This window comes from Sander vitreus, chromosome 9 (assembly GCF_031162955.1).
Source record: "Sander vitreus isolate 19-12246 chromosome 9, sanVit1, whole genome shotgun sequence".
Taxonomy (NCBI): Eukaryota; Metazoa; Chordata; class Actinopteri; order Perciformes; family Percidae; genus Sander; species Sander vitreus.
In genome coordinates, this window is record NC_135863.1 from 19490618 (window position 1) to 19504246 (window position 13629).

The window sequence follows — 13629 nt, forward strand, 5'->3', positions numbered from 1 at the left end:
CGTTGTCCTGCAGATAACAAAAACACCTGACGATGTGCTGTTTGTATGCTCGCATAAGAAAACAGCAGCAAATTATTGTGGCATCCATGTTTTCACACACCTGATGCTCTAGGCCACGCCCAACAGTTGGTGGCAGTCATGCAACAAGTTGTTATGCCAAACGCCAATATAACAGAAGAAGAAGAACACGCATCCCGACCATCCTAATCCATGTGAACGCTGGTAGTCGGAAAAACAACGTAATCACGGGGGCGTCCCTGTTATTCCGATGTGGCATAAACGCGTCAAAAGCTTAGTGGTTGTGTCAGCAAGGTAGATAGAAAGAAATAGAACTCTTTAGCCAAATAATCACAAATTCAATACAGGAATTTATTTTACCTTATAATTATTACTAGGTAGCCTATCTTTGAAGTAAAAAAAAAATGTAATTCTACAAAGGGAGGGAAAAAGATCGATAAAGAATTCTCAAAGAAGGCTGGCTTGCCCAGGACCAGGCCAGCTCAGTGGCGTCTTTCTCCCGTCGCGTCCTGCTGTCTGTCCTACCTACGCCGGCCCCCGCACACCCTGTCCCCCCTCCCCTTCTACCTGCCTGCGCACTGTGCGCAGTGCTGCTGCACATGAGGAGAGAGGGGAGAGGCTGCTCCTCAGTCACAGAACAGAAGACTGTTTTGGCGGCTACAATACCTCGCGTGCTCGCTGGACAATACTGGCGACTTTTCTACAGAAAGTCGCCAGATTTGTCGCTAGTCGCTTTTTTTGAAAAAAAGTCGCTAAGGGGGTCTGAAAAATCGCTAAATCTAGCGACAAAGTCGCTAAATTGGCAACACTGCGCAGATCGACGGTCTTAGCCTTAGTCAAAATAAGGTGTTAAAGTTGATATATAAAGTACACATAAAAATAAGATTATTGGATTATATTTTCAAGAAATAAAAACGAACATTTTTAGTCTATTAGTATTTGTCCAACATTTCTACCGTAAAATGACTTCAAATCTGAAAGTCGAGGTGCTCCATAAATCCAGTCAATGACTAAAATATTTGAGTTGACATCTCTAAAACAGCAATAATTAAAATCTAACAATTTAACTGTATGAATATGGAGGTTTTTCCAAGTAAAGTCCAACATGTTTACTGTAAAATGACTTTAAATCTAAAATTGTAGGTGCAATAAAACAACGTTCCATAATTCCAGGAAATGACTGATATATTTTTGACTGAGATATAGATTTTTGGAAGCAAAGTCCCACATTTCTACGGTAAAATGACTTGAAATCTGAAACTGGAGGAGCTTTAAAAAGACTTTGGTCCATAATTCCAGACATATATATTGACTTTTTACAGATTCAGTGTGACAGCTGTTGCCGGTGCATGGTTTCATGCCCAGTGCCTACAGATGGACACAGCACAGCTTGATGCTGCGAATACAGGTGATTGGGATTGCTGTCTGTGTCGGAAATAATGCCACATAGTATGTGCTGTGTCGTCAGCTAACAGTGTTGTAAATACAGTGTACGTGTCTGGATTTACGAAGCAAAGCATTTTTTATAGAACCTCCAGTTTCAGGAATGTAGCTATTTTACTGTTGAAATGTGTGAATGTACTCTCCAAAAATCTCCAAAGTTGTACAGTAAAAATGTTTGATTTTCACTATGTGTGTTGTCAGATATGTCATGTACTCAAATATATCAGTCATTGTCTGGAATTATGGACCAAAGTATTTTTATAGCTCCTCCAGTTTCAGAGTTTTAGTCATTTAAACGTAGAAATGTGGGACTTTGCTTCCAAAAATCTCCAAAATTATACAGTAAAATTGTTTGATTTTCAGTAAGGGTGTAGTCAGAGATGTCCTGTACTCAAATATATCAGTCATTGTCTGGAGTCGTTTTATTGCACCTACAATTTCAGATTTGACGTCATCTTATCCTTCTCCTTCTACTTCATAAAATTTCAAAATTGATACTGTTAAATTTCTTGATTTTTAGTATGGGTGTAGTCAGAGGTGTCCACTGAAATAAATCATTGTCTGGAATTATTAATGTTGTAGGCTATCATTCTTGTAAACTCCAACAATACATTCCTTTCACAATTTAGTGGAATTATATTTGTATTGTATAAGGGACAGACACAGGTTACATATATTTTACTTCAGGTGAATATAATCCATTAATCTTGTTTTTATATGTACTTTGTATTAACACCTTATTTTGAAAACCGGAAGTAGTCCCATGTGTATCATTTCACTAACTTCGCTAGTCCGTGTATCGCTTACTCGATCTGGGCAGAGCCAAAGAATTTCTAATAAGACTATACCGGCTTTGGAGAGCTTTCACTCTGGATGTGGGCCGTTTAAATGCAGTTATCACGCGTGACAGTATAAGAGTGCACTACAATTTTACCACGGAGATCCGAGTGTCGGCTGGCTTGACCGAAGTTGCTTGGAGCGAGAAGACAAACGGAGGCAATCATGGAAAATGTAAAGCAGCTCCTTCAGGGAGTGGAGCTTGACACCCGGACAATGGCGCTACTGACGGGTGCTGCCTGCGGCGTGGGCGCTCTGGTGGTGCTGGTGCAGAAGGTCCACAGCCACCAAAAGATGAAGGAAAAGATCCAGAGAGCCAGAAACCGCAGGGCTGATAGCCTGCAGCGGGCTGAGCAAGCGGTGCTCCAGTACAAGAAGTTGGTGAGAGTTCAGATTTGAGTGCCTGTTTCGAGGGAAAGTTAAAACAAACTTACGGACCTGGTTTTAATTCGGATCTATAGATAGTCTCTACATCATACCCTTTTTTTTTTTTTTTTTTTTTTACACGAATGACAAATAACTAAATGACATTTCTTGTCAACACTATCTGGGCTTTGGAAAATGTTTATCTGGACAAGCCTACCATTCTGCACCTGTCATTTTCTATTATCGTCCGAGGTGGAGCTCAGCTCACCAACATGTTGCTTTGTTATATGATGCCCTGGTTCATTCACATCAATGAGAAAGCTCGTTATAAGCTACTGCACGATACAGGGCCATGGCACGATGGCAGGTGTTGTGCCGAGTTTTGCATGCAGATTATTTATCACCATTGATGAACCTGACAAAGATTATTAGCCCATATCGTTTTTAAACAGTAGGCTACACCTTTGTTTTCCCATGCAGCAGCGTCTACCTGGGCGCAGAGAAAGAGTTTTTGAGGGGTTATTATTGCACGTTAATATGGATAATAGCAAACTTGCAAATACATTTATTGAGCACGGAATAGGTTTTTGTTTGCGAGTGTTAATTTCTGTTCAAAATATAATGTAATGTGCTTGCAAAATATAGTTAGCTGTACTCAAAACATACAATTACTCGCTCAGGAATGAGGCACATATACAACGCCATATAAAAGCACTTTGCTGAAGTATCCGGGCCAGAAGAGGCCTCAGCTAACTTGTAGTTATTACTGTACAAGTCAAATCCTGTCTACGCCACCTTGGGACTCTAACCGAAAGAGTACAACCATACCTTTTTGTTTCGAACTCAATTTCTCATTTTTAACTACTTCTCATAGTGGACTCTGAGCTAGAGTAAAGATATTGTCATGTGATATGTGTTATGAAACAATCCGATCACAACTGTTTTGTGGAATCCTATCATCTAATCTGCTGACTTGACCTCTGTGAGTTGATTCTGAAAGCAGTGGCAAGATCAGAGAACCAAGTGACACAAATCAGGGTTCAGTTCACAATGTTATAAAAGGTTTAATGAGACACACAAGAATATACACATTTCGCTCCATTCATTTAGATGACATTTAGTAAGATAAGAAAGAGAGTCATGATGGACAGGATTGTCTCAAGGTTCACACATGGGAGGACAGTGTTACAATTTATGATACAAATAAAACAGATGAGAGAGGCTTTCTTCAGAGTTCTCACTAAATGTAATGTAACATATACACAACAATATGTTATTATATATATAATATATATTAACAATATCCACTTTTATGTAATGAATAGTGTTATATATATTTAGAACATACATTGGGAATTGATGAAGACCAAAAAGGTTGGGAGCCAATAATCTATGGAATCCATTGGTATGATTTCCAACCACGAGTGTGTCCGGAAGGGGGCTAAACAACGCTCCAAAGTTAGGCTAAATTTTAGCGAGTGAAAAACTGTCTTGGCCATTTTTAAAGGTGTTCTGTAAATATCTGAATGAAAATGGGTTCTATGGGTACCCACTAGTCTCCTCTTTGTGGATTCAATGAGCCTAGTTGTATTTATGTGGGATGATGTTAGTCCCCAAAGTAGCCATTTCATTATAGTGAATCCATTTTTTGAAACTTGACCTCACTGCATAAAATGACCTGTTGTGACTTCGAGGATAATCACAGCTTCATGAAACTTCACAACCACAAACTAGAGACCTAGGGAATTCAGAGGACGTATGGCTTTTCTAGGTATATTGACTATAAGGGGGTTGAGCAGTAACTACCTACATTTCTGTGTACCTTATTGTAAAGTGTTACCATTTTTGAAAAGTGATTTTTGCTTTGTGTGTGGATACATTTTCCACACATATGTTGCTATCATAGTGTGTTAATGTGTGTGTTTGTGTCCTCTAGTTTCCAGTGACCGACTCTGCTCTCATCTTGACGCTGTCCCTGTCTGAGTTGACAAAGAAACTGCAGGAAGGCTCGCTGAGCCCCGAGGACGTACTTTACACTTACGTGGAAAAGGTTCAAAACCAACATGAAACTAGTCATTGTCATTTAATATTATACCAACAGAACATCCATGTAAATAAATAATCAGTGTTTTGCCTAGTGCATAGTAGAACTCAGTGTACCATTTAAAGTTATCATCACAAGATCTTAAATTAATCATTAATGCTGCGGTAGGCAGAATTAAAAATAAACTGGATTTTACACAATTTTGTTTTTCTATGTAGTCCTACTCTACTGTATATAGATAGATGGCAATAAAGTCTATTATCTAATAGTTTAGCCTTGAATCAGCTGCAGCCCTGAGCCTTTGGCTACGGTAAACACAACTTTCACCTAAGAGATGTGGGAACGCGCATCTGCATTTGCAGAACAGCCAATTGTAACACTCTCTGAAGTGACCTGTGATTGGCCAAAGTCTCCCGCCATGGGCTAGATTTTCTGAAGCCTGAAAAGAGAGCAACAAGGAGGTGAAGAAGTTTAGTTTCCTCTCAGACCACTGGAATTACAATATGCAGAAAGGTTATTATAAAATATTTGCCCATAAGTGCCTACCTTGGCTTTAACTCTACAGGAGACAGTTTTGTCTTAAAGAAGAAAACTTTTACATGTACCCTAGTACAGCTCTATACACAATCATTTGTTCAAGGCTTTGTGCCCAAAGTAGATACCATGCATTGTTAAATAATGATGTACTTGCTTACACATCTTTTTACTTGACTTTCATGTTCCACAAAACCAGGCGAGGAAAGGCATAAGTCTGTTTGTTTTCCCACAGACTCTGAATGTAAACAAAGATCTGAACTGCTGCACGGGGATCTTGTTAGAGAGTTTTGACCAGCTGAAAACTGTTTCTACAAACAAGGAAGGTCTCTTGTATGGAGTTCCAGTTAGCATCAAAGAAAACTTTGCATACAAGGTATGTTTTAGTTGTTTATCACCTGCATCTTTAGATAGATGGATAGATTTTTGTTGTCCCTAAAGGGGGGGGGGGGGATTTGTTTCCACAGACTATACATTATGTATGCCTCCAGAACATAGATACGTTTTTTTATACAACAACATACAACATAAATACATTTGTACCGAATGCACAGTGTGTGATCAGTGTTTTGCCTAGTGCATAGTAGAACTCAGTGTACCATTTAAAGGTTACCACACACACACACACACACACACACACACACACACACAGTATTCAGTTTCTCAGAGTCAGTTTGAGAAATTAATGGTCAAAGTTTTTATTTATTTTTTAAGTGATAAAATGCTATTTTGGTGATGCAATTTTCAAAAAGTGTCCTGTATCTGCGGCTACGTGGGAGACAAATGAAAAATAGGTTGAGGGGGTGTCCAGGGTCATGTGCTATGGTGACTGCCATGTGAGTCATGGCTCTGCCACTGAAATCAGAGAGGTTGGGGTTGGAAGAGCAATGGTTTTGTTAACAGTGTGTGCAGTACAAGACAGCTTGTTCTTGTTGGAGATAGATAGCATCGTGAGGATGACAGTTACACTGACAGGGTGTCCAAATGGGAATGCACTCGTGAAATTATTCTTAATGGCATTCTTTATTATAGCTCAGGTTTGTGTCTTTGATGTGCTCTTATCTAACACTGCTCTCTTTGCCTGTGTCCATTTTACAACACAAGAGCCATGACTCTTCTTGCGGTGTGGTCATTAATCTGGAACAGCCTGCGCAGCAGGACAGCGTGCTTGTGGAAGTTCTGAAGAGACAAGGAGCCATTCCCTTTGTGAAAACCAACTTGCCCCAAGCACTATTAAAGTAAATCATTTCTCAGTCAAGTTATGAGAAGCTGTGACACAATACAATGTGTACTCATGCAATTATATTTGGTGAAGGGGCTCGTATTGTTTTTGCATGTGCAGAGGACGTGATGCTCGTTGCTTATGTGTGTTTTTCTTTTATTTCATCTCCAGTTATGACTGCAGTAACCCCATCTATGGGCAGACCGTGAACCCCTACAACCTCCAGAAGACCTCTGGAGGTTCGTCCGGTGGGGAGGGGGCTCTCATTGGGGGAGGGGGCTCCGTGCTTGGTTTAGGCAGTGATATAGGAGGCAGCATCCGTATTCCTGCCTCATTCTGTGGGATCTGTGGCTTAAAGCCAACAGCTGGTCGGCTTAGGTGAGCGTCTCTGCTTCACTTTTGGATATTAACTAGTCATGACACTTAAATCGTTGCTTTGTTTATATATGTGTTGTATTTCTTTTGTTTAGTTTACAGGGTTTGAGCTCCATTTATCGAGGGCAAAAATCAGGTAAGTCACAGTTGTACCATCATTGACTACATACTGTCTGAAAAATGTGGTTACTTATGTTTTATGTTTCTTATTAAATTAGTGTTGTCATCTCCTGGACCCATGGCGAGAGATGTGGACAGTCTGGCTCTGTGTATGCAGGCTCTGCTCTGTGACCACATGTTTTCTTTGGACCCCACTGTTCCACCCTTACCTTTTAATATGCAGGTTTGTCCACTACAAAAAAAAAAAACTTAACGTTTTACCAGGGATTATGTACCAGACTATTTTTTTGGCTGCGACCAGTAACTGAGTCTCTTCTGACCAAGAAATAGTCTTGCACATAACCCCCCATAAAAGGGCAAATTGTCGCTTTTTACACAATTAAACAATTTAAAAAAATAGACAAATGGGATATAACGGGTAAATAGTAAGCTGGTAGTAGGCTAGCTGTTTTGAGTCTTCATGCTAACTTGCTGCTGAGAGTGGTATCAATCTTCTCATCTAACTCCCGGCAAGAAAGCAAATAAGTGAATCTTCCAAATGTTAAAGGGTAAGGTATAGACTGAGTAAACCCAGCCTGATCTGCCGGCGATTTGATTTCGCCCTGCAGCTTAGGCTGGAAACCTGTACGTTTATCTATCCTGCTTCCGTTACAAATCTGCGGGAATCAATCACAAACTGGCTTATCCACCTGGCGTGCTATTGGCGGGTTTAACAAGATGACGATAGAGAATCGACCAAGCAGCTTTTTGTTTACATTCAACATGGCAGCCACCGTAGCGCAGAAATCCGTTGATGCCACTGTCACTGCTGTTTTAAAAGATTTCAAAGGCAACTCTCTCTGAAAACGGAACAGAAACTTGCCCTGGAACAATTCCTACAAAAGAAGGATGTGTTTGCCTTACTACCGACCGGCTTTTATGTTTTATTTTTTTTTACTACCGACTGGCTTTCGCTCTGCCTCACTCTGCAAAATACGTCACCCGGATCGTTGGTCTGATTGGTTGAAGGACTATCCAATTGCGTGCAGAGTCATTTGAACTATGCCCGTTGATCACGCCTCTTGTGCAGAGAAAATACAGAGCAGACTGCCCAGACTAATGTTCAGTCTTGAAAGATTGAGATTGGTGATAGGCCTACAAGGATATTTTACACAATAGTGTTCATCATCAAAGTGCCCCTGTGCCCAAAGTCAGGTCCATACAGGAATGTTTCTCAAGTTTGCTGTAAAAGAACTTTACTGGCCTGCACAGAGCCCTGACTTCAACCCCAGCAAACACTTTACAGAGCTTGTGCAATGTCTTGAAAGTTTGAAAAACTTTGCTTGCTTGAACAAATGCTTGATTTAAACTGTTATGTTTTCAAGGTTAGTAATATGCTTGAATTTGAATATACTCCTTAAACAAAACAATCTGGTTTTCAATCAACAAAATCACTTGTGTAAACCAAAAATCTTTTAATATTTGAAATGAAACGGTCCCTTCTATGATAAAAGCTTACAGAGTCTGGAAATAGTTGGTTGATGTACCTTGAAAGTGCTTGAATTCTCTTAAAAACCTGTATGACCCCTGACTTTGGGATAAATTGGAACCTTATTACCCAACATCCATAAACAACCTCCCCATTGCTCTTGTGGCTGAATGGGAACAAGTCCCTGCGAACAGGTTCCAAAGTTTTGTGAAATGCTTCCCCAGAAGAGTGGAGGCTGCCTTTTGTGCTAAGCTAGGCCTAACACAGATCTCTGCACATACTGTATCTTTTTATGGACGGAATGACTCCTCCTACCAGTTTTCTGTCAGAAACAAAAAGGTGCTTTCAGATATTCCAAACTACAGTTTCCTATTTACTAACCTCTGCTAAAATGTCTTGCCCTCAGATATACCAGAGCACCAAACCTCTCAGGATTGGTTACCTAGAAAGCGACGGCTACTCTCACACGTCTCCAAGCATGGCCCGAGGCATCAGAGAGGTCAAAGCTCTCTTAGAACAAGCCGGGCACACTGTAAGACCACACCACTCACAGACACACTGCACTCAAACACTATATGATCTACGGCCACATCAAATAGCATCTTTTTGCACAAAAACTCTGGACTCTGAATGCTGCTGTTGCATTTTTGCACATCTTTCTGCACTACCACACCACATCATATACAATTTTTTGCTGCTTGTGACATTCTTGTGTTTTTTGTCTTGTGATATTGTTGCCGTTGTTATAGTTGTTACAATTGTTATATTGTTTTAGTGTTAGGAAAAATGTTTCTATCTGTTGTGCATTTTTCTTCTTCACCGTGGGATGGTGAGAAACGAACTTTCGATTCCTCTGCATGTCTAGTATATCTGAAGAAATTGACAAATAAAGCTGACTTGACTTGAAATATGTGATAAGAGCTATATATCTTTTAATGTAGTTACTTTTGCCCCTCTCTGTCACTCGTGCCTGTAGTTGGTGCCCTACACTCCTCTGAAGATCTCTTACGCATTACATGAATTGCTTATAAAGGGTATCCTAGCAGACGGAGCTACCACCCTGCTTCAAAAACTGTAAGTTGAAGTTTGCTTAAAAATGCCATTATTTAATCAGTGTAATACTTGTTAATAACTTAATTCATATAATAATTGTGCATAATTGAAGTGTTGGAGAATCTATATCATATTAATAAATCATATTTTTCATCTTTTGATAAAAAAAAAATAGTTTTTGATAAATCGTTTACCCTTGAAAATGTGTAAAATGCTTTTCATGAGTTCCTGGAGCTGAAGGTGACATCTTCAAATTGCTTGTTTCGAACAGTCCAAAACCCAAAGATATTGAATTTACAATTATATAAAACATAGGAAGGCAGCTAATTCTTCTTTAACTACTACTATGAGCCATATTACAATCCCTTAGACTAGATGGTTCCATTTTGTGACACTGATCTTTTTTTTGCTTCTATTTTAGGGAGGGGAGCCCTATGGACCCCTGTCTCAAAGCACAGGTTTTACCTTACTATCTTCCTACGTGGTTGAAGAAAACCCTCTCTTTTCTCCTCAAGCCCCTGGTGAGTTCTCTCCTTACGTAGACAGACATGCATAAATACTAAAGAAAATGTCATTTTTCCTTCGTTAAGTAAGTATATTGGCAGGTACTTGATAAAACAGTAACTGTTTGGATTGACACTTGTGTGTTTTCTGTCTTGAATGTCTTTTGCAGTCTCCTCGTGCATCTGCCATCCTCAGTGCTTTGTGTGGAGTTGGGTGAGAAATTTATTTTGCCACTGACCGTTGTAATGTAATGGGCAAAATGTCAAAGCATACTAACTATTTCACTGCCTTGTTTTTAGTTCTGTTCCTGCTCTGTGGAAGCAGCACGCTGCCGTTGAGGTACTATTAGTTGTCAGCTAATGCTGCTTGTGCATGTTTGAATGCACACAGGGGACATTGAATTCTCTTGTGATTTCATAAGGACTACATCCAGGAAACCATAGCAGCCTGGAGAAGATGCAACATAGATGTGCTGCTGTGCCCGGTGATCGGACCAGCCTACAACTTCCTTTTCTGCGGCAAGCTTTCCAGTACGGTTCACTGAACAGTTGAAATGTTTTGTGATAACTGAAAAGGCATTGTGAATGATGGAGGGGCGAGATAATAGTGTCCATCCAGCTATCCATCCTATATATTTTTATTAATATTGGTCAGAGGTGTTTTGTCTTTGTTGATAGTTTCTATAAATTGTGGAAAGCTGAACACCATAAAAAACAGACTACTGCATGAACTGTCATAGTAGCCAAAGAGCTACAATAGGATGCAGTCTCCCTGCATCATACTTGTGATTACCAAACAGAACAGCAACGATATTACAGCTATAGAACCCAGGGTAACACAGTAAATAACCTGTTTCTATCTTCTGTCCTTCCAGCTGCTACCCCTCAGACGATGCTCTACAATCTCCTCACCTTTCCTGCCGGTGTGGTTCCTGTTTCCACGGTGACGGCAGAGGATGAGGAGGAACTCGGGCACTATAAGGGCTTTTTTCAGGACTACTGGGACAAGCTCTTCAAACAGGTAAGAGACAGTGAGAGATGACTGATACCAAATAATGTAATACAGTAGTAAAACTATACAGCCCTAATATAAATACCTTTTTGTGAAGTTTTTTTTTTTTACTGGAAGCTATAATGTGTTGTGGAAGCTGTTTTTCTCAGTTCCCCCCAACTTAATGACTCATTTGTGTTACTGGCTTTGCCATTTTGATTCACAGGAAGCAAAACAGACTCCACATTATTGACCACTAGGAGGCAGAAAGATGCATTAAGCATTTCAACTCAACCTACTCATTCATCCAATTCATAGAGACAAATTATGACCACGTGGGATTTATATTGACTTTTGTATTTTTTTTTAAAAATAGAGCTGCAACTAACAGTTATTTTATTTTTCAATTAATCGGCTGATTATTATCTTGATTAATGTCATGTTGTGTCTAAATGTCAAGACTAATGTGATGTTAGGACTAAAAGAATGTTAAGACTAAAAGAAATTCATGGCAATAATATAGGTTACATCATTTTTCAGTGTAATAGATTAATGCCAATAAGCAACTTAAGATATTCTAATATGAAATGTTATCAGTAAATAGCTGCTATTTCTAAGTCCAAATAGCCTACAGCCATAGGCAGATTATGTCCCCTTGTATCCTAAACTTCAGTGTCAGGCCATTTTAGCGACTCTCTTAAAACAGTAGTTCCACAGTTGGTCAGTAGGTGGAGGCAGAAGACTGTGGTGGTTCTGGTTGCCGACTGCTGACAGGTGTGGTGTTTGTTTTTAGGCTGTGTCTGGAGGCGAGGGTCTGCCGGTGGCGGTGCAGTGTGTCGCGCTGCCATGGCAGGATGAGCTCTGCCTGCGCTTCATGAAGGAGGTGGAACAACTGGTCAAACAGAGCAGAAAGTAAGGCCTGGAAGACACAGGTGGGGCTGCTTAATTCAGGGGCTTCAGGTTAAATCTGCTCTGAATACACTCATAGCCACCACTCACCAGTCTAAAATCATTAATGATGAAGATGCTTTTTTAAGAAGTAATAACTGCACAAAACACCTGTTAACCGCATTAAAACAAAATGAAATATAAGTAAAAGTTAACAATTAATGTTACTTTAGTTGAGTATTTAAAACTATTTAATATTTTGAGTTGAATTTCATTCTTCTGATCAACAAGGATGACCTCATGCATTTTCTGCTCTTCGACTTTTTAGGGCCAAAAAACTAACAATTGAATAAATGTTAACTGTGAAACTGTAAAGGTAATATTCATGTTTACTGATTTAAAAATGTTCACTCCTATGTTTAATACAGTCATTGACAAACCTCAGAATTACATTTGTTTGTATTGTACTGATTATACATAAACTTAAATGTTTTTATTTTTAAAAACATTTTGAGTCTAACTGACGTTGACAGACATGATTATATGATCGTTGTGTTTTGTTTTGCATAATTCAGCATCCAGTTTGGACATTAGTAGGTGTGAAATAAGTCTTTGTTCTGTTTTTCCACCGCAGGCATTGTTCAATATTTCACGCAATATAGCATGAACAAGAACTACATGCTTTAGAAGAAATTGAATTCACATCGTCATTAGGCAAAGAGGCACCGTAACCACATGTGGAAAATGTTTGTCTCTTTATGAAAACTGACATCTTTCTGTGATGTGACGACCAATAATAAAATAAAGCAACTGATTTGTCATAGAGAAACCGCTGCTGTTATTTGTTTCCACAATAGAAATGTTGAAATTTAAATGGTACAAGTTGTGATCCTCTGTTCCTTCCTCTGCTCATCTGTGTCATCACTTGTGATACATTTTGTAATGTACCTTTTCTGAAGTTGATATTTACAGCTTTTAAAACCTGTACAGTTTACACGTTTTTGATGTTGCATATTCAACGAACTGAGTTTCTTCATCCTCTCCCTCTTCATCACTGTACCAGAGATGAGCGCAGATCATTTTCCATTCTTATTGTGAGCGATTGCTGCACTGATGCCTTAACAGGAACCAGAAAAGAGATAAAGGAGACTAATGACACATGGCACCGCCATCTACAAGGCCAGCGCACCATGTCGTCATATTGTGATTACCCTGTGCTATTGTAAATATGTGTTTCTGTTGGGTTTACATAAATTTACATATGTTTTAAAACTCTCCTGGGATGGGAAACCATTAGGGACAATGTTAGTGTTTTCCATTACAATCCCCCATGTTTGCACTGCTGTCTCATTGAATGGAAATGGCCGTGTGCGTGCGGTAGAGGAAGGAGGGCACATTGGGCGAGGAGGGGAGCTGGAATTGAGAGGTTGTTCTTAGCATTATCTGTGGCACATAGAGAGAGAGTGTGGCTCTCGCTGTGCCACTCAGTCAGGGAGCATTAAGCCTTAAGAGGCAGTGAAGAGACTCAGGTCTTCAGAGGGAACTTGACATTGTTCATAAATCCCTCAGGATCTGAGACAGAAGCAATGACAAATACACACACATGCACAAATTCAGTCTTAACATTGCCCCATTAAATACATTTACTAATTAAAGTTTGGCAGTCGTGTGTATTATAGTAAATATTAAAATCAATTTAAACGTCATCAATATACTGTAGCACTTTCAAAAACATCACAGATGCACAAGTGATATAGTGCAAAAGAC

The 13629-nt window shown here is 39.5% G+C and overlaps 1 protein-coding gene across 2 annotated transcripts; it reads left to right on the top strand.

Annotated features, from left to right (window-relative positions):
* Positions 1-2239: 2239 nt before the first annotated feature.
* On the top strand, positions 2240-12847 carry faah (fatty acid amide hydrolase). Of its 2 annotated transcripts, XM_078259115.1 has the most exons (16): positions 2240-2679; positions 4601-4714; positions 5478-5618; positions 6347-6480; positions 6636-6842; positions 6935-6975; positions 7058-7182; positions 8834-8959; positions 9404-9501; positions 9902-10001; positions 10154-10197; positions 10284-10323; positions 10406-10514; positions 10859-11004; positions 11768-11906; positions 12497-12847. In XM_078259115.1, the coding sequence occupies exons 1-15, from the start codon at positions 2464-2466 to the stop codon at positions 11888-11890; spliced, it is 1764 nt and encodes a 587-aa protein (XP_078115241.1). In that variant the 5' UTR covers positions 2240-2463; the 3' UTR covers positions 11891-11906; positions 12497-12847. The 2 variants fall into 2 exon arrangements, with proteins under 2 accessions (XP_078115241.1, XP_078115240.1); XM_078259114.1 differs by having other exon boundaries at positions 11768-12847.
* Positions 12848-13629: the final 782 nt, after the last annotated feature.